At 43.4% G+C, this 24,910-nt stretch overlaps 1 protein-coding gene across 3 annotated transcripts in view; it reads right to left on the reverse strand.

Moving 5' to 3' along the window:
• Positions 1 to 24,910, reverse strand: part of LOC140191161 (CD209 antigen-like protein C) — a 58,873-nt gene that overhangs the window by 26,876 nt on the left and 7,087 nt on the right. For 2 of the 3 annotated variants that reach the window (XM_072248294.1, XM_072248292.1), the window contains exons 3-4: positions 6,207 to 6,272; positions 2,538 to 2,609 (exon numbers count right to left, since the gene is read on the reverse strand). In XM_072248294.1, coding sequence (XP_072104395.1) covers positions 2,538 to 2,609; positions 6,207 to 6,272 — 138 coding nt within the window. The remainder of the gene's footprint in view (positions 1 to 2,537; positions 2,610 to 6,206; positions 6,273 to 24,910) is intronic. The other variant, XM_072248293.1, reaches the window with a different exon arrangement.

A 24,910-nucleotide genomic window follows, 5' to 3' on the forward strand; every position in this document is an offset into this window, starting at 1 on the left:
CGAACCTGCCTTTACCATTTCTACTGGAAGCTCGTTCCACACAGCCACCAGTCTCTGAGTGAAGAAGTTCCCCCTCGTGTTACCCTTAAACTTTTGCCCCCGAACTCCCAACTCATGTCCTCTTGTTTGAATCTCCCCTACTCTCAATGGAAAAAAAGCCTATCCACGTCAACTGTCTCCATCCCCCTCATAATTTTAAATACCTCTATGTAGTCCTCGCTCAACCTTCTACGCTCCAAAGAATAAAGACCTAAACCTTTCTCTGTAACTCAGGTGCTGAAACTCAGGTAACATTCTGGTAAATCTCTGTACTCTCTCTATTTTGTTACATCTTTCCTATAATTCGGTGACCAGAACTGTACACAATACTCCAAATTTGGCCTTACCAATGCGTTGTACAACCTTAACATTATATCCCAACTACTGTACTCAATGTTCTGATTTATAAAGTCCAGCATACCAAAATCTTTCTTCACCACTCTATCCACATGAGATTCCACCTTTAGTTAACTATGCACCATGATTCCTAGATCACTCTGTTCTACTGCATTCATCAATGCCCTACCATTTACCCTGTATGTCCTATTTTGATTAGTCCTGCCAAAATGTAACACCTCACACTTATCGGAATTAAACTCCATCTGCCATCTTTCAGCCCACTCTTCTAACTGGCTCAAATCTCTCTGCAAGCTTTGAAAACCTGCTTCATTATCCTGTATCATCTGCATACTTAATAATCCAATTTACCACCCCATCATCCAGATCATTAATGTATATAACAAACAAGATTGGGCACAGTACAGATCTCTGAGACACACCACTAGTCACTTGCCTCCAACCTGACAAAGAGATGCCACTACTCTCTGGCATCTCCCACCCAGCCACTGTTGAGTCCATTTTACTACTTCAATATTAATACCTAACGGTTGAAACTTCCAAACTAACCTTCTGTGTGGAACCTTGTCAAAGGCCTTACTGAAGTCCATATAGACAACATCCACTGCTTTACCGTCGTCAGCCTTCCTATTAACCTCTTCAAAATAATCAATAAGATTGGTCAAACATGACCATCCATGCACAAATCCATGTTTACTGTCCCTAATCAGACCCTGTCTATCCAGATAATTATGTATACCATCACTAAATATACTTTCCATTAATTTACACACCACTAACGTTCACACTTATAATCCGATAATTGCTAGGTTTACTCATAGAACCCTTTTTAAACAATGGATCAACAAGCGAAATACGCCAGTCCTCCAGCACTATCCCCATTTCTAATGATATTTGAAATATTTCTGTCAGAGCTCCTGCTATTTCTACACTAACTTCCTTCAAGGTCCTAGGGAATATCCTGTCACTACCTGGAGACTTATCCACTTTTATATTCCTTAAAAGCGCCTGTACTTCCTGTTCTTTAATCATCATAGTTTCCATAAGTTCCCGACATGTTTCCCTACATCTCCCCATCATTTTTGGCTCTACACCTAGCTGTGCACTCTGATTCTCTGAGAGACCAATTTTATTCTTCACTATGCTTTTGCTATAAAACAACTGTTGAAACTCTTTGGATTTATTTTCCCCTTACATGCCAAAGCAACCTCGTATCTTTTAGCTTTTCGAATTTCTTTCTTAAGATTCGCTTTACATTTTTTTTATTTTCCTCGAGCACCTTATTTACTCCATGCTGTCTATATTTATTGTAGCTATCCCTCTTTTTCCGAACCAAGTTTCCAATATCCCTTGAAAACCATGGCTCTCTCAAACTTCTAATCTTTCCTTTCAACCTAACAAGAACATAGAGATTCTGTACCCTCAAAATTTCATAGAAAAATTCCGAATGCTAAAAGGTCTGAACAGATTATATATGGCAAAGTTATTTCCCATGGTAGGGGAGTTTAGGACAAGAGGTCACAATTCAAGCTTGAAGGACATCCATTTAAAAAAGAGATGCAGAGAAATTACTTAAGTCAGAATTTGTTGCCACGAGCGGCTGTGGAGGCCAAGTTATTGTCTGTATTAAAGGCTGAGATAAATAGGTTCTTGGTTAGCTAGGGTATCCGAGTGTTTGAGGAAAAGGCAGGCGAGTGGGGATGACTAGAATAATTGGATCAGCCCATGATTGAATGGCAGAGCAGACTCGATGGGCCGAATGACCTACTTCTGCTCCTATAGATTATGGTTTTATGGGCTTGGATAATCCGCAAAAACTCGGCCTGAACTTTACTCGACAAGGATCAGTACCATTTCTAAAAATTTCTGCTTTGATTTGTGATTTTGAGCTCTATCTCTCTTCAGATTCTACCCAATGTTTTTGTGTAGTGATGTGATGTAGCTACCGTTGAAGGTAAAAATGAGATAAGTCTCTGAAAGATAAGTAAATAAGCAGGATTGGTTTGGGGACTGCAGTTAGGATATATGTAGGAGTAGGCGAAGTAACTTCATCAATCGACGCCACTTAGCACCAAATCAACACATATATAGTTTAATGTATTAAAATACAACATAATAGCAATGATAATTATTAAACTTACTCTTACTCAGCTGCGAAATCTCGTCCTGAATTTTGGCAATGGAGCTCAGGATCTGCTCGGAGTTTTTTATAGCTGAAAGGGCAACACATCAGATCATCGGGTTTTAGTTCACGCGTAGATCATCGTTTCTTCAGCCTGCAATAACTTACAGAACTATAATAGTCTTTATCAGTGTCATTGTAAATAATCTATAAGTTGAACCATGTGTTGAGCACATCTCAGTCAGATATTGAATCCGACAGCGAGTGAGGCAGTCAGGCCCATGACGATGTTATATTCTGAATTGAAAAATTGAAAAAGGGCAGGCGGAGGCATTCTTCAAGCTCATCTTGTTTACTGGAATTTTACCCTATCAGCAGCATCCCATCACGACACATAGTCTCTGTTTGTAAACCAGCTGCCTCATCTTCAGGACTATCATCTGTCCGTCCAATGATAATTCTTGCAATGAGATACTGGGAGGAGGCAGAAGATTGTGGCGCGTGCGGTGGTTCTGAATGATATCGTATGTGTTAACTAGGGCCGTGTACAATCCTGACTGGATGGAGACAGCTGTGAGAAACACGGAGGAACACCTGGAGAAATTTCTGAAATGCCCACTTCACTGCCGCTGCTGCAATGGATCGAGAATCTCCGGAGCGGAAGGCGCCAAATCCTCGGCTTTGCCTATTGCCAGTTGCCGGGGCCGGGGTCGAGGCGCTCGGCAGAGATGGTGCTCGGTGCTCGCTGTTGGTGGGCTGGTCGGAGGCTTGGAGTTTTCGGACAGATTCAAGAGTCGGCCGTGGTCGGGTGCTTCCAGAGGGCTGCATCGGCAAGTTTGAGGCGCTGAAGGTTCATGGCCGAAAGAGAGCTTTTCTTACTTCTACCGTCTGCGTGAGATGATGGGACTTTTGAGAGACTTCGAGACTTTTTACCGTGCCCATGGTTTGTTCTTTATCAAATTACGGTAATGCTTTGCACTGTTATTACTATATGTTATGACTATATGGTTTTTGTCAGGTTTCAGTCGTTTTGTCTTGTGTTTCTATGATATCATTCTGGAGAAACATTGTACCATTTATTAATGCATGCATTACTAAATGACAATAAAAGAGGACTGCGTGCCCTCATAATCTAATCTAATCTAATGTTCACCTCAGGCCACTAGTTGCAACACGCTCAACATTTTGTTTGCTAACTTTGCTTGAGTTCTTACCAACATTTGCCTCGACATCCTCTCCACAAACTGTTTTGGCAATCTGGTTCACACGCCCCTGCAGCTCTGGTTTAAATCCAATCATGCAGCATTAACAAAGCTTCCTGATATGATATTAGTTCCACTCCAGTTCAAGTGCCAACCATCCCGTCTGCACAGGTTGCGCATACCCGGGAAGAGAGCACAATGATCGAAAACTCTTATGCCCTCCCCCCTACACCAACCCCTGAGCCACATATTAAACTGTATCATCTTCCTACTTCCTCCCATGAGGCACAGATAACAATCCTGACGTCAGGACCATAAAGGTCCTACCCTTTAATTTAGCACCTAATTCTGTGAAAACCTTATACAGTCGTTACTCACCTTACCCATGGCATTTGTATTAAATTAGATTAGATTAGATTCAACTTTATTGTTATTGTGTCGTGTGCATATACAAAGCTAATGAAATGCAGTTAGCATCTAACCAGAAATGCAAAGAACAGTGTTATTTACAAAATGACAACGAATAAAAAGTAAGTGCTACAGCACACAAATATAGACGTACTGAGACAGTACAATATGGGGCAATACTGTTTAGCGCTGCGATGTGAGGTTCAGCAGGGTCACAGCCTCAGGGAAAAGCTCTTCATGTGCCTGCCGCTGCGGTTACGGAGGCTCCTGTAGCGCCTACCGGATGGGAAGAGAGTACAATGTCCATGGTTAGGGTAAGATGCATCCTTGATAATGCTTTCCATCGTGCCCCGGCAGCGCTTATCGTAGATGTCCTCAATGGTGGGCAATTGGCTACTGATAATCAGTTGGGCAGTTTTCACCACACGCTGGAGTGCGTTGCAGTCCGATACGGGACAATTGCCATACCACACTGAGATGCAGTTGGTGAGTATGCTCTCAATGGTACAGCACTGAAAGGAACCAGTGCAGAGTACCCCTGTGGTCATGTCCGTCACGATTTCTGGCTGTTCACCTTTCCACTTAAGAATCCTGAGGACTCGATCGGATATAGCCTGGCAGACAAAATACCATTCCTGAATCTCGCTCACGCCCACAGATCCTCCTGACTGTTCCCCTAACTAACAAATCACCTGTCACCATAACATGCCTATTTTCTCCCCTTCAATGCTGACTGGCATAGCCAGACTCAGTCCTAGATACCCGACCACTGGGACTTTCGTCTGTTAGGTCAACCCCCCAACCCCGACAGTATCAAAACTGATGTATCTTGTTGACGGAGATGATCACAAGGGTACTCTGCACTGGTTCCTTAACCCCTTTCTCCTTTCCAACTGTCACCCAATCTCCTGCGTTCTGCACGTAGGGAGTAACTATCTCTCTACATGCTCTTTCTCTTCCGCCTCCCGAATGATCCGGAGTTCAAATCCAATTCTTTAACGCTGATTGGTAGAAGCTGAAGTTGGATGTTGTTCACACAGATGTGGTCGGAAAGGATCCTGGACGTCTCTCTGCCTCCCTACAACCCGCAAGAGGAGCATTCCACTGTCCTGTCTGGCATCTCTACTATTCTGGCTAAGCACATATAAAGAAGCGAAGGAAAGAAACTTAATTTTGAGTTTTTATTACTTTACTTTCTCTGACTCAAGCTTGTCTTCGCCTCGGAGAACTAAAGCCGCAATAAAACCATTCTGAGTCTGTCAAGTCAGACAACGGCTGGTGAGACAACGCGCTTGCCCCGCCTTCCTTTAAATTGCTATTGATCATCAACCCTAACTGCAGATTCTTCGCTAGTCAAAGCTCCTTTTCGCTTTGGCAAACCTCTGCTGGCATTTCTGTTCGGTTATTGCACCCGAGAGAAATCTCCTCTTTTCAAAACTTTCGATGTCCACATTAGTTGCTGCTCAAAGCTCCTTTTCGCTGTACGGACCCACTGCTGACTTTTCTACTAGGGCAGTAGACCTAAGTGAAATTCACCTCTCAATACTTCCGATGTCCGGTTCGGTCGTTGGTCAAAGCTCTTTTTCTAGATTAACATATGGACAAACGTATTAATGGCACAACTTCCCGGTCTCCTGGCCATGGGTGCAGTACTTTCGTCCCCCACATCTTTCCTCCTGTTTCTCTGGAACTTGGAAAGAATCTGTTTATTCTCCGCCCTCATTCACAATTCTGATGAACGGTCTTCCACATTTATTCTTCTATTTCGACCGGAAATGTTTAACACGTTACAGTTTGTAATGTTTCTGTTTTTATTTATTTTTTCACACGATTTCAATTCAAGATCAGTGTCTTTGTGGTGTGATATGAATTACCAACTGCTGGAGACATAGACTAAGAAAATATTCCAGTCGTTAAGCAAATGAGTCGGATTGGGTTTGACTTTGGAGTTTGGGATATAAATAGAATTAACTGAAACAATTTTGTCGATCTACGCCACACTGCCCCTTATCAACATTCATATCGTTTCCAAATTCAAAATAGGACATGATATTTTGTCTGATAATTTTTAAACTTACTGTTATTCAGCTGCGAAATCTCGTCCTGAAGTTTAGGGAAGGCGCTAGGGGTCTTCTCGTTGTATCCTGCAAATAAATGAGGATATCATGTTAGATTATTTGTCAGCTAGTTCATTATGTCTTCAGACTTGAATGATTCGACAAATGATGATAATCATCATCAAGTGATAGAAAATAATGGTAAAGGTGAAACGTGTATGGAGCACACTTACATACGTCAGATATTGAATCAGTCAGTGTGAGAGGCCGTCAGCGCGTTACCTTGTTCCGTTCGGAATTAAAGTAAGACATAAGGAATTATTTGGCCAAGTACGCTTTTCCCTTATTTCGCATCAGAAAGTTTGAAAGAATCTCTCGAGATTTCCTTTCACAGCAGTGAAAATAGGGTAAAACTGACAGAGCCGATGTAAAATACATTCATATTGCAGTCCAATTCAGCTGTCCTACAATTTAAAAGGGCAGCAAATGACACGCTATATCTCCGAATCCAAATCAAGGATCACAAAGATTGTCGGAAATGTTAATCAAACTTAGGTATTCAATTAATTAAAAAGACAAAAGAAAACAGTGGAACTTACAAGGTGGATAAATCTCCTGAACCTGATGGAATGTACCCTAGGGTTTAAAAGGAATTAACTAGAGAGATTGTGGAAGAATTGACAATGATCTTTCAAAAAGCGATCTATTCCGGAATTGTACCCGATGACTGGAAAATTGCAAATGTTACTTCGCTATTTAAGAAGCGAGGGAGGCTGTAGAAAAGAAATTATAGACCTGTTAGCCTAACATCAGTCATTGGGAAGTTGTTGGAATCGATTGTTACGGATGAGGTTACGGAGTACCTGGAGGCACATGACAAGATAGCCAGTAGGGTTTCCTGAAAGGATAATCTTGCCTGACTAACCTACTACAATTTTTTGAGGAAAGTACAAGCAGGGTAGACAAAAGAGAAGCAGTGGATGGGATGTTGTGTACTTGGATTTTCAGAAGGCCTTTGACATGGTGTTGTACATGATTCTGCTTAGCAAGATGAGAGCACATGAAATTACAGGGAGGTTACTAGCATGGGCGGAGCATTGGCTGATCAGCAGAAAACGATGAGTGGCAATAAGGGATCCCATTTTGGTTGTGTTCTATTGTATCAGCAGAGATGTGTTTTCTGAGGAGGATGCAAAGAATATCAAGAACGAAACAAATATCGAACGAGAATGTCATGAACAGTGCAAACACAAGAAGAGTAACAACGTATGAGATCATGAAAAGGCAACGTAACTTCATTGAACATATGATTAGGAAAGAGGCGTTAGAATGCACGGTAATTATGGGAAAAATTGAAGGGAAGAAAGCAAGAGGAAGGGAAAGACAAATGAGGATGGAGACAGCAGCCAGAGAACTGGACATGAATACCAATGAATTGAACCACTTGACCCGAAACAGGAGTCTGTGTGCTAATTCAGAATTTGTTGCCACGAGCGGCTGGGAGGCCAAGTCATCATTGTGTATTAAAGGCTGAGATAGATAGGTTCTTGGTTAGCCAGGGGATTTAGGGAGAAGGCAGGCGAGTGGGAATGACGGGAGCAATTGGATCAGCCCATTATTGAATGGCAGAGCAGACTCGATGGGCCGAATGGCCTGATTCTGCTCCTATATTTTATGGTCTTATGGTTTTGGATAACTTGCAAAAACTCAGCCTAAACTTTACTGGACTAGGATCAGGACCATCAAATACGAAAATCGAGGGTTTAGCATTACCTCTTGAAATACACTCCAGGGCATGGAATAACCTGTGTACACCTAATTAGACGCCAGTCTACTGACAAGTTTGAAATCAGCATTTTGAAAAGAGATAACAGTTGAAGTATACTTAATTATACACCAGAAAAGACTTGAAGAGAATTATCAAAGGACAATTGGAACTTCAACATAAACTAGGAAGATCTAACTACAACACATCATAAAAGCCCGAAACCTAATCATACGCGATGAGTATAATTCATAAAACGCAGATAATGCAAAACCAAACAGTGTATACGAAATCACTCAGTGCCCTCAGTGCACTACGTACTACCCGAAGATGTGACAGAAGCCATCCCCCTACAGCCGGCTCCTAACGGACCAGGGATATCTAGGTGGAAACGATGCAATTCTGAAGCAAGATCAGGAGTCAAAATATTCCTGGAAGTTACCCAACACTGTAACACAGTACTATATCCCTCCCGGTCTACCAAATATCGCAGATGTTCCGTTGATTTCCGTGAATTCAGCTGTCTACAGACTCGGTAGACCGTTTCACCGCCTATGATCTTTGGGGGTAGGTGTCGGGGTGCTCGGCGCTAAGAGACAATAAAGTAAAGGTTTCAGTTTGGATTAATAAAAGGCGCAATGAGTTCTTACAGGACGGGAAAGTTCAATCTTTTATATTACCAGGTTAATGTTCCTCAGGCTCAATAGAGAACGATACAGTGCGGAGTTACCGGTTGCCATTCTAGCTTGAGTAGAAAATCCTCATTTGTAAGCTCGACCTGCTGTCCAATATAGAAAGAGAGACCCAAATTCTTTCTATTGGCCATATTCTGTTGTCGAGTGGACTCTCTGTAAGAGTCTTTGAGGCCTTGAACCAACTTTGTTTGCATATCTAAACAATTGTTTTGTCGTGTGGACCCCGATCTCGGCCTAGTGATCAGGGAGGAGAGGATGCTGAAACCCAAAAGGATATTCGAAAGGGGTCCTACCCAATGATGAATATTGAAGCATCCTATGGGGAAACAACACCTTCATTAAACGTTTATATGAAGCGGCCGAATTACCGGATAATGGGCAGTGAACGGTTAGCGCCAGGTCGAATCCTTCTCTCAATCTGTCCATTAATCTGTGGATGGATCCCCAAGGAAAGACGAGAGGTAGCCCAAATAAGCTTGCAAAATTCATGACAGAATTTCCAGTTGAATTGTGGACCTCTGTCAGAAACAATATCAGAGGCAAAGCCATATTTCCTGAGCACCTGGTAGATGAGGACTTCTGCGAACTTTCGAACGAATGGTCGCTTGGTTACAGGAACTAATCGGCAAGCCTTGGAAAACCTAGCGACCACAACTAAAATTGTGTTAAAGGAGGATGACAAGGTCATACCAGTATTAAAAACTAGAGAAAGATGAGACTGGGAGCGTGGACTAATGGGTAGATGTTGAAGAAGGCCTTGAGGAAAAGTACTGGGGCTTTTGTAACAGGCACAAATGTCACAATCCTGAACGCATGACATAACGTCTTTAGATATTTGCGTTGCGTTTTGAGAAATTAGCTGCTCCTTGCAACAAATCAAAAGTTTTTTTAATGAGGAGCAAGGAGTATCGATTCCTAACTCTTAATTTGCTTATGACACTATAATACATGCAGGGACGGCTCACGTTTTCCATTAGTTGCAAAACTGAACCCTGCTGCCGCCCGATAAGATAGCCTGAAAAAAACCACGAGGCGAGTGCCTTTTTCAATACTTTACTTCATACTTTATTGCGCCAAACAATTGGTACTAGAACGTACAATCATCACAGCGATATCTGCTTCTGCGCTTCACACTCCCTGGTTTACAAATATTAAATATTAAGAATATCAAAAATAGTTGAAATTAGTAAATATTAAAAATTTCAATTATAAATCATAAATAGAAAATAGAAAAATGCGAAGTAACGTAGTGCAAAAAAACCGAGAGGCAGGTCCGGATATTTGGAGGGTACGGCCCAGATCCGGGCAGGATCCGTTCAGCAGTCTTATCACAGTTGGAAAGAAGCTGTTCCCAAATCTGGCCGTACGAGTCTTCAAGCTTTGAACCTTCTCCGGGAGGGAAGAGGGACGAAAAGTGTGTTGGCTGGGTGGGTCGTGACCTTAATTATCCTGGCAGCACTGCTCCGACAGCGTGCAGTGTAAAGTGAGTCCACGGACGGAAGATTGGTTTGTGTGATGTGCTGCGCCGTGTTCACAATCTTCTGCAGTTTCTTTCGGTCTTGGACACGACAACTTCCATACCAGGTTGTGATGCACCCTAGAAGAATGCTTTCTACGGTGCATTTTTAAAAAATAGTGAGGTTTTTAGGGGACAGGCCAAATTTCTTTAGTTTTCGCAGGAAGTAAAGGCGCTGGTGGACCTTCTTCTTCGTGAACTCTGCTTGGTTGGACAAAGTCAGGTCATTTGTGATATTGACCCCGAAGAATTTAAAGCTTTTGGCCTGTTCCACTTGTGCACCACCGATGTATATTTGGTCGTGCGGTTCGCTACTCCTTCTGAAGTCAACAACCAATTCCTTCGTCTTGCTGACGTTGAGGGATAGGTTATTGTCTTCAAACCATGCAACCAGGTTTTTAATTTCCTCTCTGTACTCAAACTCATCATTACCCGAGATACGACCTGCAATTGTTCTGTCATCAGCAAACTTATGTATTGAGTTCGATGGAAACTTGGCTACACATCCATGGGTGTACAGTGAGTACAGCAGGGGGCTGAGTACACAGCCTTGTGGGGCAACGGTGCTCAGAGTGATTGTAGAGGAGAGCTTGTCCCCTATTTTTACAGCCTGGGTTCTGTCTGTGAGGAAGTTGAAGATCCAGCTGCAGATCTGAGTGCTAAGGCCCAGGTTCCGGAGCTTAGGAATCAGTTTATTTGGAATGATGGTATTAAAGGAAGAGCTGTAGTCAATGAAAAGGAGCCTTAGGTATGCCTCTTTATTCTCCAGGTGTTTTAAGGAGGAATGTAGGGCCAGAACGATGGCATCTGCCGTTGACCTGTTGCTCCAGTAGGCGAATTGCAAAGCGTCGAGGTTGACCGGTAGGCTGGGGTTGATGTGTGCCATAACCAATCTCTCGAAGCACTTCATAACAATTGATGTCAGAGCCACAGGTCGATAGTCATTCAGGTATGCCACCTTGCTCTTCTTCGGCACTGGGATTATCGTTGCCTTCTTAAAACACGACGGGATCTTAGACCGAAGCAAGGAGCAGTTGAAGATGTCAGCAAACACTCCAGCTAGCTCGCTTCCACAGGCCCGGAGAACTCGTCCTGTGACGACTGCTTTTTTTGAATATACTTGTACATGGCCAGCCTTTCGGCTTCTTAAATGGAATAGTCTTCCTCGGGGTGTTTAGATCCCTGGCTATAACTCTGTGGCTCAATGATAGCGCCGACGGGGCGGTTTTACGCCTGCCATTTGTTGCGTAAAATCCTCAAGGCTGTAGAATTACCCGGGGGGGGGGGAGTCGTTTTTGAGATCATCAATGGTCGCAAAGTCGGAGTGTGAGAGGCAGAGTCGAAAACAAGAGTTGCAGACTCATGAACTCGGGAACTCGGAAAGCTTCTGGGACGCAGACCTTATGACAGCTGGAAGCCTAGGAGACATTAAGATGAAAGATATCCCAGGGGAATTGCTAAGCATTTCACACGGCTCTCCTTTCAGGAAATGCAGGGATTCCTAACCTTAGAACCATAGAACACTATAGCACAGAAAACAAGCTATTCGACCCCTCTAGTCTGTGCCGAAACTTTATTCCGCTAGTCCCATTGATCCGCACCCAGTACATAACCCTCCAGATCTCTCACATCCATGTATCTATCCAATTTGTTCTTAAAACTTAAGAGTGAGCCCGCTTTTATCACATCAGATGGCAGCTCGTTCCACACTCTCACCACTCTCTGAGTGAAGAAGTTCCCCCTAATGTTCCCCCTATATCTTTCCCCTTTCACCCTAAAGCCATGTCCTCGCGTATTTATCTCTCCTAATTTAAGTGGAAAGAGCCTGCTTGAATTTATTTGTCTATACCCATCATTATTTTGTAAACGTCTATCAAATCTCCCCTCATTCTTCTACGCACCAAGGAATAAAGTCCTAACCTATTCAATCTTTCCCTGTAACTCGGCTTCTGAAGACCCGGCAATATCCTAGTAAATCTTCTCTGAACACTTTCAATCTGACTGATATCCTCCCGATAGGGGGGAGAAGATAGCGGCGCGACGGCAGCGCGCGCGGCCACCTCGGTGATGATATCTGTTATTTGTCAAGTAGGGGACCGTGCACAATCCTGATTTGATGGAGACAGACGTGAGAAATGTCTGCTTTGCTACCGCTGCTACTGTGTGGTCACCGGAATCTCTGGAGCTGAAGGCCCCGAAATCCTCTGCTTTGCGTGTTTCAGCGGCCGGGGCGACGTTAAATACGCTCGGCAGAGGATGGCGCTCGGGAGACTGTATCGGAGAGGCTGCTCGGAAGCTCGGAGTTTTCTGCCGGTTGAACTCACAGTCGGCTGGGGTCGGCTGCTTCCAAAGTATCAGCAGGTTGACGGTGCCTGGAGGTTTATGGTAGAGAGTTTTCCCTTTTGCCGCCGCTATTGGGGACTCGGGAGTCGATCGACTCGAGACTTTAAGACTTTTTTTTTACTGTGCCTATAGTCTGTTCTTTCTCAAATTATGGTATTGCTTTACACTGCTGTAACTATATGTTATAATCATGTGGTTTTGTCAGTGTTAGTCTTTGGTCTGTCTTGTTTTCTGTGATATCACTCCGGAGAAACATTGTATCATTTCTTAATGCATGTATGCATTTCTAAATGACAATAAACGAGGACTGAGTGTTCTCATAATCTAATCTAATCTCATCTTTCATATAGTTAGGTGACCAGAACTGTACACAATATTCCAAATTTGGCTCTCACCAATGTCTTACACAACCTCTCCATTACATCCCAACTCCTATACTCAATACTTTGATTTATGAATGCCAGGATGCCAAAAGCCGTCTTTACCAACTTGCCCACCTGTGACACCACTTTCAGGGAATTATGTATCTGAACTCCTAGATCCTTTTGTTCCTCCGCAATCCTCAATGCCCTACCATTTACTGTGTATGTCTTACCTTGATTTGTCCTTCCAACATGCAACACCTCACACTTGTCTGCATCAAATTCCACCTGCCATTTTCTAGACCATTTTACCAGCTGGTCCTGATCCCTCTGCAAGCTTTGAAAGTCTACCTCGCCATCCACAATGCCTTCAATCTTAGTGTCAAATCTGGCACACCTTTCCTAGCTCAAGTGTTCTCACAACAAGAGCTTGGCTGTAAAAGGATGATCTAACTTGAAGATTTGGATTGCCATCTGCTGGGCTAAGATTAGGCCAAAAAAATACCTGCAGACCCGGAGTTTACCTCTCTCTCCTTTCCCGCACAGTAAAGATCAGATGGGAACTGGTCAGCGGTATGGCCTGCTCGGTTGCGTGTGGCGACGCGTGACGTAAGTTACTTGCACGTGTAGAAAATACAGATCAAGGAAGGGGATAGGCAGCACCACATCTGGGGAGCTCAGCGCGACGCTCCCTGCGGCATCAGAACATCATGTGGGATAGCTACGTGAATCAGTCGATCGAGGTCCTAACCTGTTTCAATGGCCACCAGTTCATTCTCGAGCATTTCATGCAGACAAGTGTAGAACACCGCGACGAGCGTTTCTCCATTCCACCCACTCTCAAGTGCCGGTGCCCGGAACTCAATCGGTCCCTGTCACATACGGAGAAATCTGCCAGTCGGCTGATACCACTCCCCTCCCCCCCGAGGGCCTATTAGAAGACCCACCTTATAGCTCTGACGAACATTCCAATATTCTCTCCCCGATAGTGCCGTAGGCAATAGCAGAGACTTACTCGACAGGACGGAGATTATGAATGCCACCTTAGTCCATTCAGTGGCCAACGAGAAAGGGAGCAGTTGGAAGACCGGGGACAATTGTGTTAGGTCCAGGGTAAGAACCTGAGGTCCCAGTAAAGCGCTCTTGATTGGGTATGCTCGGCGACCTTAAGACACCGCCTAGCCCAATCGGGGGTGTATCTGACTGCCTTGTTCCAAGGATCTCTGGAAAGGTCTTGAAGGACGCAGCCAGCTCTTGCAGCATCAGTGCGTGCCGATCGCCTGCCGCACCTTGCTATACTAGAGCTGACCAAATGTGGAATCCTACTGCAGCAAGGAGCCATTCGGTGGTATTTTCACCCTGCATCTTCAGACCTAAGTGCCGGCTTATAGAGACCCGAAAGGGTGAAACAAAACTATGTATTTGATTCACAAAACTGACAAAATAAAACAATAGAACGTACAATGCATTGGATATCTCGCAGTAACTAGGAATAACTCGGCCAGAATTTCATTAGGCCAGAAGTGCGACCATTGAGAAAACCCTGAGGGGTTGGTACTGCACCTTTAAATGCACTTCCGGGTATGAAGAAATTCGTGCCCAGCTCATGAAAACCCGGACTCTTAACCAGCTTAACGATAACCATTCTGATAAGAGACAACGGTCCAAAGACACTTAATTGGACAGCTGTAATGTTTCGAGGAGAATTAAATGGAAATATCCATAGACAATTGCAACTTAAACGTAAATTAGAAAAGACCTAACTATAGCACACAAAGACACCTAAAACGCTATCATACATTATGATTTCAATTAAATAAAATGGAGAGAATACAAAAGAGAGCCACGTCAGCAAAAACATCAGAAAACACTACCAGCGGTAGAAGCTTCCGACAGGAGTCAATCTTAAACTATAGAACCGTAGAACAATACAGCACAGAAACAGGCCTTTTGGCCCTTCTTGGCTGTGCCGAACCATTTTTATGCCTAGTCCCAGTGACCTGCAGCTGGACCATAACCCTCCATACTCCTCTCATCCATGTACCTGTCCAAGTTTTTGTGAAATGTTAAAAGTGAGCCCGCATTTACCACTTCATCTGGCAGCTCATTCCACACTCCCACCACTCTCTGTGTGAAGAAGCCCCCCCCCCCAAGGTTCCCTTTAAACTTTTCCCCCTTCACCCTTAACCCATGTCCTCTGTTTTTTTTTTCTCCCTTAACCTGAGCGGAAAAAGCCTGCTTGCGTTCACTCTATCTATTCCCATCATAATTTTATATACCTCTATCAAATCTCCCCTCATTCTTCTACGCTCCAGGGAATAAAGTCCTAACCTATTCAACCTTTCTCTGTAACTGAGTTTCTGAAGTCCCGGCAACGTCCTTGTAAACCTTCTGTGCACTCTTTCAACTTTATTAATATCCTTCCTGTAATTAGGTGACCAAAACTACACACAATACTCCAAATTCGGCCTCACGAATGTCTTATACAACCTGACCATAACATTCCAACTCTTATACTCAATACTTTTATTTATAAAGGCGAATGTACCAAAAGCTCTCTTTATGACCCTGTCTAACTGTGACGCCACTTTTAGGGAATTTTGTATCTGTATTCCCAGATCCCTCTGTTCTACTGCATTCTACAGAGCCCTGCCATTTAGCTTGTATGTTCTACCTTGGTTTGTCCTTCCAAAGTGCAATACCTCACACTTGTCTGTATTAAACTCCATCTGCCATGTTTTTCAGCCCATTTTTCCAGCTGCCAGCTTAAATCCCTCTGCAAGCTTTGAAAACCTTCCTCACGGTACCACTACTCCTCCAATCTTTGTATCATCAGCAAATTTGCTGGTCCAGTTTACCACATTATCATCCGTTGATATAGATGACAAATGACAACGGACCCAGCACTGATCCCTGTGGCACACCAGTAGTCACAGGCCTCCACTCAGAGAAGCAATTCTCTAATACCACTCTCTGGCTTCTTCCATTGAGCCAATGTCTAATCCAATTTACTACCTCTACATGTATACCTAGCGACTGAATCTTCCTAACTAACCTCCCATGCGGGACCTTGTCAAAGGCCTTACTCAAGTCCATATAGACAACATCCACTGCCTTCCTTACATCCATTTTCCTGGTAACCTCCTCGAAAAACTCTAATAGATTTGTTAAACATGACCTACCACGCACAAAGCCATGTTGACTAACCCTAATAAGTCACTGTCTATCTAAATACTTGTAGCTCCTATCTCTCAGTTCTCCTTCCAATAATTTACCTACTACTGATGTTAAATTTACCGGCCTATAATTTCCCGGAATACTTTCTGAGCTTTTTTAAACAAAGGAACAACATGAGCTATCCTCCAATCCTCCAGCACCTCACCCGTAGATACCGACATTTTAAATATATCTGCCAGGGTCCCTTCAATTTCAAAACTAGTCTCCTTCAAGGTGCATGAGAATACCCTGTCAGGTGCTGGGGATTTATCTACTCTGATTTGCCTCAAGATAGCAAGCACCTCCTCCTCTTCAATTTGTATAGGTTCCATGAGCTCACTACTTGTTTCCATAGACTCCATGCCAGTTTCCTTAGTAAATACAGACGCAAAACCCCATTTAAGACTCACCCATTTGTTTTGATTCCATACATAGCCGACCATTCTAATCTCCAAAAGAACCAACTTTATTCCTTACTATCCTTTTGCTCTTAATGTACCTGTAGAAGCTCTTTGGATTATCCTTCACCTTGACTGCCAAAGTAACATTATGTCTTCTTTTAGCCCTTATGATTTCTTTCTTAAGTATCTCTTGCACTTTTCATACTCCTGAAGCACGTTTTGTAATCCCTGTTTCCTATACATGTCATACCTCTCTCTCTTCTTCTTTATCAGAGTTCCAATATCCCTTGAGAACCAAGGTTCTTTGTTCTTATTCAATTTGCCTTTAATCCTGATAGGAACGTACAAACTCTGTGTTCTCAAAATTTCTCCTTTGAAGGCCTCTCGCTTACCAATCACAGCCTTGCCAGAACAAAACCTGTCCCAATCCACGCTTTTTAGATCCTTTCACATTTCTTTAAATCTGGCCCTTTTTTTTCCAGTTTCGAACTTTAACCCGAGGACCAGATCTATCTTTATCCATGATCAAGTTAAATCTAATGGCGTTATGATCACTGGAACCAAAATGTTCCCCTACACACATTTCCGTCACCTATCCTAACCCGTTTCCTAATAGCAGATCAATTATGGCATTCTCTCCAGTTGTCAACTATGTATATTGATTTAGAAAACTTTCTTGAACACATTTTACAAAAAGAACTCTAACCCGTCTAGACCTTTAACAGTATGGGAGCCCCAATCAAGATGTGGAAAATTAAAATCCCCTACTATCCCAACTTTATATTTCCTGTAGTTGTCTGCTATCTCTCTGCAGATTTGTTCCTCCAATTCTCGCTGACTATTGGGTCTATAATACAACCCCATTAATGTGGTTATAACTGTCCTGTTTCACAGCTCCACCAATATGGCCTCGTAAGTTCTAGTTCAAGTTCCTAATTGTCAGTCAATCATACACATGTACGCAGCTCAAAGAAACATCATTTCTCTGGGGCCAAACTGCAAGCATATTACGTACTGAATAATCACAAATTGCACATTTTGAAACGACACAGCAATAGAGTTACAAAATAATACTCTGAGAAATGTAGAGTGGCATGGCCTGAATATTAACAGGTTGTTATGCAGTACAAGGTACATGTTTATGTAAGAAGGTTTAATGTTACCAATATTATTAGCGTAAAACAAGCAATAGTAAATACTCTATGTGAAAGAACAGCAATGAAAAATAAATCTGACCACTGTATGATGAGAGTATTTCTGAGAGTCTGGTATTGTGGTGAGAGGAGTTTTGGGGTGTGTGATGGTAAGCCAGTCAGACAGGGTGTACGTGTGCTGTGTGACTGAAGGGAACAACACTTCTAACAACCTGACAGTCATCGTTCCTATGCTATCATATGTTCTGCCTGATGGCGGGAAGTGAAAAAGAATGTGGGAAGGATATAAGGGGCCTGTGACAATGTTGGATGTAATTCACATGCTGCGGTTCTGATATATACCACGAACAACCTGATGTGTTTTCAGCAGTCCTCACTATCCTTTGCAAGTTCTTGCGATCAGATGCATGCTACAGCTGGTCAGGACACTTGACGGCGCAATGTAAATGTGGTGAAAATGTGGCAGTGGGATCCTCGCTTGTCATAGTGTCTTCAAAATGTGGAGGCGCCAATGTGTTCTCTTGACTAAAGAGTTAGTGTTGAAGACTAGGTGAGATTGTCGGTGAAGTGTACGGCATGAAACTTGATGTTCCTGGCTCTATCCAGGGCGGGCCGTTAATATATTGTAGAGAGTGGTCAACCGGACCTTACTGAGGTCTACAATCATTTATGTAGACTTGGAGATAATGGTGCGCCGTAGTTTCCAATAGCCAACTTTTTTCCAGATGCACCTGTACAAGTATGGAGGGTCTGGTGGCAACCTGTGTTCCACTAGTTGCCTGGAACATGATACTGACAGTTTGACTGGGACGGAACAGCTCAGCAATGGGTTGGAAACAGTAATCCTAGACAACCTATGAGGACCGTCTCTGCTAATCCCCTGAGCTGAGAGGAAATTATCTGAAGCCATTCTCAGTGAGGAGAGAACATTAGTGGTGAGATTCGGTGTGGCAGATGGCCCTGCTTGGAATAATTCAGGGACTCAAAAGCCCTGTGTCACCATGACCAACTCGTGTACAAGTCAAGCGGATCAACGTGTATTTGACAGAAGTTATGACCATGAAAACCTTACAACATAAGGATGTAGAAACAAGAGATTCTACTTAATCGTTTATATTTTCACCGCCGTTCAACAGAGTAGAGCTGACCTGCACCAGGTCTCAAATCCACTTTCGCCATTTCTCATAGCCCAAGTTTTCCCTATCTTGCAATAATTTATGTATTTGCATAAAAACGATTTGATGGTTCTTGCACTTCTCTCTGAAGTAGAGAATTCTGAAGATTCAACACACTGAGTGAAAAGTATCTATACACTGTAGCTTTAAATCGCAAGTAAATCAGAGTCATAGCAAAGCACAGCGCCGAAAATGACACTTCAGTCCATCTAGTCCGTGCCGAACCATGTGATCTGCCTAATCCCATCAATCTGCACTTGGACTGTATCCCTCCGTAACCCAACCATCTATGTACTAATGCAACACATATCAAAGTTGCTGGTGAACGCAGCAGGCCAGGCAGCATCTGTAGGAAGAGGTGCAGTCGACATTTCAGGCCGAGACCCTTCGTCAGGACTAACTGAAGGAAGAGTGAGTAAGGGATTTGAAAGTTGGAGGGGGAGGGGGAGATCCAAAATGATAGGAGAAGACAGGAGGGGGAGGGATAGAGCCAAGAGCTGGACAGGTGATAGGCAAAAGGGGATACGAGAGGATCATGGGACAGGAGGTCCGGGAAGAAAGACAAGGGGGGGGGGGGTCCCAGAGGATGGGCAATAGGTATATTCAGAGGGACAGAGGGAGAAAAAGGAGAGTGAGAGAAAGAATGTGTGCATAAAAATGAGTAACAGATGGGGTACGAGGGGGAGGTGGGGCCTTAGCGGAAGTTAGAGAAGTCGATGTTCATGCCATCAGGTTGGAGGCTACCCAGACAGAATATGAGGTGTTGTTCCTCCAACCTGAGTGTGGCTTCATCTTTGCAGTAGAGGAAGCCGTGGATGGACATGTCAGAATGGGAATGGGATGTGGAATTAAAATGTGTGGCCACTGGGAGATCCTGCTTTTTCTGGCAGACAGAGCGTAGATGTTCAGCAGAGCGGTCTCTCAGTCTGCGTCGGGTCTCGGCAATATATAAAAGGCCACATCGGGAGCACCGGACGCAGTATATCACCCCAGTCGACTCACAGGTGAAGTGTTGCCTCACCTGGAAGGACTGTTTGGGGCCCTGAATGGTGGTAAGGGAGGAAGTGTAAGGGCATGTGTAGCACTTGTTCCGCTTACACGGATAAGTGCCAGGAGGGAGATCAGTGGGGAGGGATGGGGGGGACGAATGGACAAGGGAGTTGTGTAGGGAGCGATCCCTGCGGAATGCAGTGAGAGGGGGTGAGGGAAAGATGTGCTTAGTGGTGGGATCCCGTTGGAGGTGGCGGAAGTTACAGAGAATAATATGTTGGACCCGGAGGTTGGTGGGGTGGTAGGTGAGGACCAGGGGAACCCTATTCCTAGTGGGGTGTCGAGAGGATGGAGTGAGAGCAGATGTACGTGAAATGGGGGAGATGCGTTTAAGAGCAGAGTTGATAGTGGAGGAAGGGAAGCCCCTTTCTTTAAAAAAGGAAGACATCTCCCTCGTCCTAGAATGAAAAGCCTCATCCTGACAGCAGATGCGGCGGAGACGGAGGAATTGGGAGAAGGGGATGGCGTTTTTGCAAGAGACAGGGTGAGAAGAAGAATAGTCCAGATAGCTGTGAGAGTCAGTAGGCTTATAGTAGACATCAGTGGATAAGCTGTCTCCAGAGACAGAGACAGAAAGATCTAGAAAGGGGAGGGAGGTGTCGGAAATGGACCAGGTAAACTTGAGGGCAGGGTGAAAGTTGGAGGCAAAGTTAATAAAGTCAACGAGTTCTGCATGCGTGCAGGAAGCAGCGCCAATGCAGTCATCGATGCAGCGAAGGAAAAGTGGGGAACAGATACCAGAATAGGCACGGAACATAGATTGTTCCACAAACCCAACAAAAAAGTAGGCATAGCTAGGACCCATAAGGGTGCCCATAGCTACACCTTTAGTTTGGAGGAAGTGGGAGGAGCCAAAGGAGAAATTATTAACAGTAAGGACTAATTCCGCTAGACGGAGCAGAGTGGTGGTAGAGGGGAACTGATTAGGTCTGGAATCCAAAAAGAAGCGTAGAGCTTTAAGACCTTCCTGATGGGGGATGGAAGTATATAAGGACTGGACTTCCATGGTGAAAATAAAGCGGTGGGGGCCAGGGAACTTAAAATCATCGAAAAGTTTAAGAAAAGTTGAATGGGCTGAATAGCCTAATTCTGCTGAAATGTTTTATGGTCTTACGGCGCTCTGAGTGAAAAGGTTTCCCCTCATGCTCCCTTTAAAATTTTCACCTTTCATGCTTAACCCATTACATCTAGTTGTACTCCCACCCAACCACAGTGGAAAAGATCTGCTTATAGTTACCATATTTGTACTTCTCTTGATTTTGTGTACTTTTTACAAATTTCTCCTCAATCTTCAACGTTACAAGAACTAAGGTTCCTAACCTGATATTTTTTCCATACAACTCGAGTCCTGCAGAAACGGAAAATTCTTTGTTAATTTTCTCTTTCCTCTTTCAAATGTATTTATATTTTTTCTGTAGGCAAGTGACCCAAACTGCACACAATGCTCAAACATAAGCCTCAGCCATCTCTTATACAAGTTCAACGTAACATCCAATTTTCTTTATTCAATGCTCTTATTTACGAAGACTAATCTGCCAAAAACAAAGGCAAATGGGTCGGCACTGCAAAGACTGTCTGATGATTTAAAATTATATTGTTGGAAACAAAATCACATCGTCATCCAGATACTCTTACATAGCTTGTCATAGTTGCTGAATCCCCGCATTATCATGCTTTGCATATAAATTTGGATAATAACATATCTTGCAGAGGAAGATAACAGTCGGCCAGTTTCTTTATTGCGCATCACAGGTTATTCAAGGACAATAAGATTTTTGTTCCCAGAGATAGTACCATGAACACTTCTTGAAGACAATGGAAATAAGTACAAGTATGAACTTCATTTCTCTTGATCACGCCCAAAACTTTTGGCCGTATTAGGTGGGTAAACAATATAAGAGTTTGAACGTTGCCCTAGATGGAGAGCGTTAGGCTGCCATTGATTTGGATTAGCGTGTATCTCAGGTCACTAATTTCGCATGCAACATATGTAGAAATGGACATAGTTTAGAGAGGGTTCACTTGCCGATTGCAGGCCTGCAAAATGTTCCGTCGGAGGATTAGAGATGTTTTTGTGTGGAGTAGAGAAAACAGAGAGACAAGTTGCCTAAGTACAGAAATTCATGAGGAGTCTCAGTTGCATGACGTGGAACTCACTATCTGTAACTTTTGGAGTAGGATTGTCATTGATTACACTTATCCAATACTGAGATATTTTTTGCAAGTGGCACGGCGTGTATCTTGTAATTATGTTTCAATTGGTTGGTGCTTTTCAGATGGGAGTTGGCCGGATTGCACTGCTGACCTCCAGCATTATTCTTCTTTCTCAGACATACAATAAATCAACATGGTCATGCTCATTTACTTTTATAGTTGAAGTCTGTCAAAACTTTGAAGCTGCGGCACACAAAATAATACAGACAATTCCCTGCATTTCGAAGCAAAACATATTGACTTTTTACTGAACTCCGTACAACATGGGGCATACTGAATGTACTCACAGTACACCAAAGTGAATGGGAGAGCTCAGCTGTTGTTAGAATATTTCACATCTTTAGAAAGCAGTATTTTCATAAAGAATGGTGAATGTTGGATCCATTCTAAGAAGGGAAATTATGCCATACAGAGTTCACCACAAATCAACTTTGGTCAGCTCGTAAACTTTTCCAACATTGTTCCGAGAAACTAAAACGTAAGATATCTCTATGTTCTATTCTCATGGTCTAAAGTTCATTTTCTTTCGCAATAGGATGTGTGTAAGAGGAAGTAGATTTTACTTCTCTCATTCTGTTTCGCTCGGTTTAAAGACAGGAATTATTTGAAGTTCATAACACTAAATGCAATTGCAGTGCCCACCAACTGAAAGTGGGCGCACAGTCTCTGAAGAAGTTTTCTGCATTACTAAAGGAAGTCAATGGCTTCTGCTCCCATTCTGGAAATGAAATTAATCACCCACATTAATCGCACTAAATTCTGTTATACCATGAATTATCATACCTCCGATCACCCCAATCGCCTGAGTTACCTCAATTTGTAATACTGTTGACGGCAGGAAAGAAAATTAAAATCGTTAGGCTATAAACAGCAAATTCACTTTGATATTTCCTGGGATTTCCAATATTGGCTGTCAATCTGAAATTTGATGTTCAAGGATTCGCGGACGTTCCGACTTTTTGGAGGTCCAATCAGCGGCGGGTGCACAGTACCGCGATTTCAATAAAAGTACAGAACGGGCAAGCGGGGCGGCTATTCTTGGTAGTAGCTCAATGCTGAAAGTAGGAGCGTCAGTCTTTGACTCAAGAGGCTCAGGGAATGAAACAGGTTTGAAAACTTGGTTTTCGTTACCCATTGTACTGTGCAGGCATGATGGCAGATATGGAAGCAGAATGTTCCACATGTAGGATATGGGAATTCATTGAACCTGATAGTCTCCCGGATGACTACACCTGCGGGATGTCCAGCCAAGTCCAGCTCATGAAGGGCCGCATTAAGGTGCTGGAGCTGGAAGTGGATGAACTTAGGATCATCCAGAAGGCAGAAAAATTCATAGATACGATTGTTGTGCAGGTGGTTACACACGGAGTGCAGAATTCAGAATCAGAATCAGAATCAGGTTTATCATCACCGGCATGTGACGTGAAATTTGTTAACTGGGCATCAGCAGTTCAAAGCAATACATAATCTAGCACAGAAAATAATAATAATAATAATAATAAAATAAAACATAATAATACATAAATAAGAAAATCAATTCCGTATATTGAAAAAATATTTTAAAATGTGCAAAAACAGAAATACTGTATCTTAAGGAAATGAGGTAGTGTCCAAAGCTTCAATGTCCATTTTGGAATCGGATGGCAGAGGAAAAGAAGCTGTTCCTGAGTCACTGAGAGTTTGCCTTCAGGCTTCTGCATCTCCTACCTGATGGCAACATTGAGAAAAGAGCATACCCTTGGTGCTGGAGGTCTCTAATAATGGACGCTGCCTTTCTGAGACACCGCTCCCTAATGATGTCCTGACTACTTTGTAGGCTAGTGCCCAAGATGGAGCTGACTAGTTTTACAACCTTCTGCAGTTTCTTTCGGTCCTGTGCAGTAGCCTCTTCATACCAGATAGTAATGCATCCTGTCAGAATGCTCTCCACGCTACAACTATATAAATTTTTGAGTGTATTTGTTGAGATGCTAAATCTCTTCAAACTCCTAATAAAGTATAGCCGCTGTCTTGCCTTCCTTATGACTACATCAATATCGTGGGACCAGGTTGGATCCTCAGAGATTGATAGCTAGGAACTTGAAACTGCTCACTCTCTATTTCTGATCTCTCTGTAAGGATTGGTATATGTCCCGGTTGTTCCCGCGGCACCATTGCAGCAGTTGGCATATCTCACTCCTGTACGCCCTCTCCTCAGTACTTGAGATTCTACGAACAATGGAATAGATGAGTAAACACGGAGAAATGTACTGGGAGAACGAAGTCAGTGCCGGATCGCGTTGTGGCCATTCCCATCAGCAAAGTATACTCCGCTGGATCGTGCTGAGTGGGATGCCCTATCTGGGCAAGGCAGACTAATAGCCCTGATGTCAGCTCTGAGCCTCCGAAAGGGAGAGTGAAGTCAGATGGAGCAATAGTCATTGGGAACTGAATACTTAGGTGGACAGATAAGAGATTCTCCAGCCGCAAAAGAGACACCAAGATAGTTCCCCGGGTGCTAGGCTCCAAGATGTCTCTGAGCGGTTGCAGACTATTCTTCTAGGGGTGGTGAGCAGCCAGAGATATTACTACATGTCAACATCGGGCCGGCAACAGGGGTGATCCATTATTAATCAGGGATAGCATCAGGGCTGCCGTAAAGGAGAGGGTCATGGAGTGATTGTCTATTGAGTCATTGTGTGTGGACGTCAGAAACATTAAGGGAGCAAGTACTCTATTCTGTGTTTCTATAGCCCCCCAAGAATAACAGAGACAGCAAGCAACAAATAGGGAGGCAGATTCCGGAAAGGTGCAATAATAATAGGATTGCTGTGCTGGGACATTTTAACTCTCCT

Source organism: Mobula birostris, chromosome 32 (assembly GCF_030028105.1).
Source record: "Mobula birostris isolate sMobBir1 chromosome 32, sMobBir1.hap1, whole genome shotgun sequence".
Taxonomy (NCBI): domain Eukaryota; kingdom Metazoa; phylum Chordata; class Chondrichthyes; order Myliobatiformes; family Myliobatidae; genus Mobula; species Mobula birostris.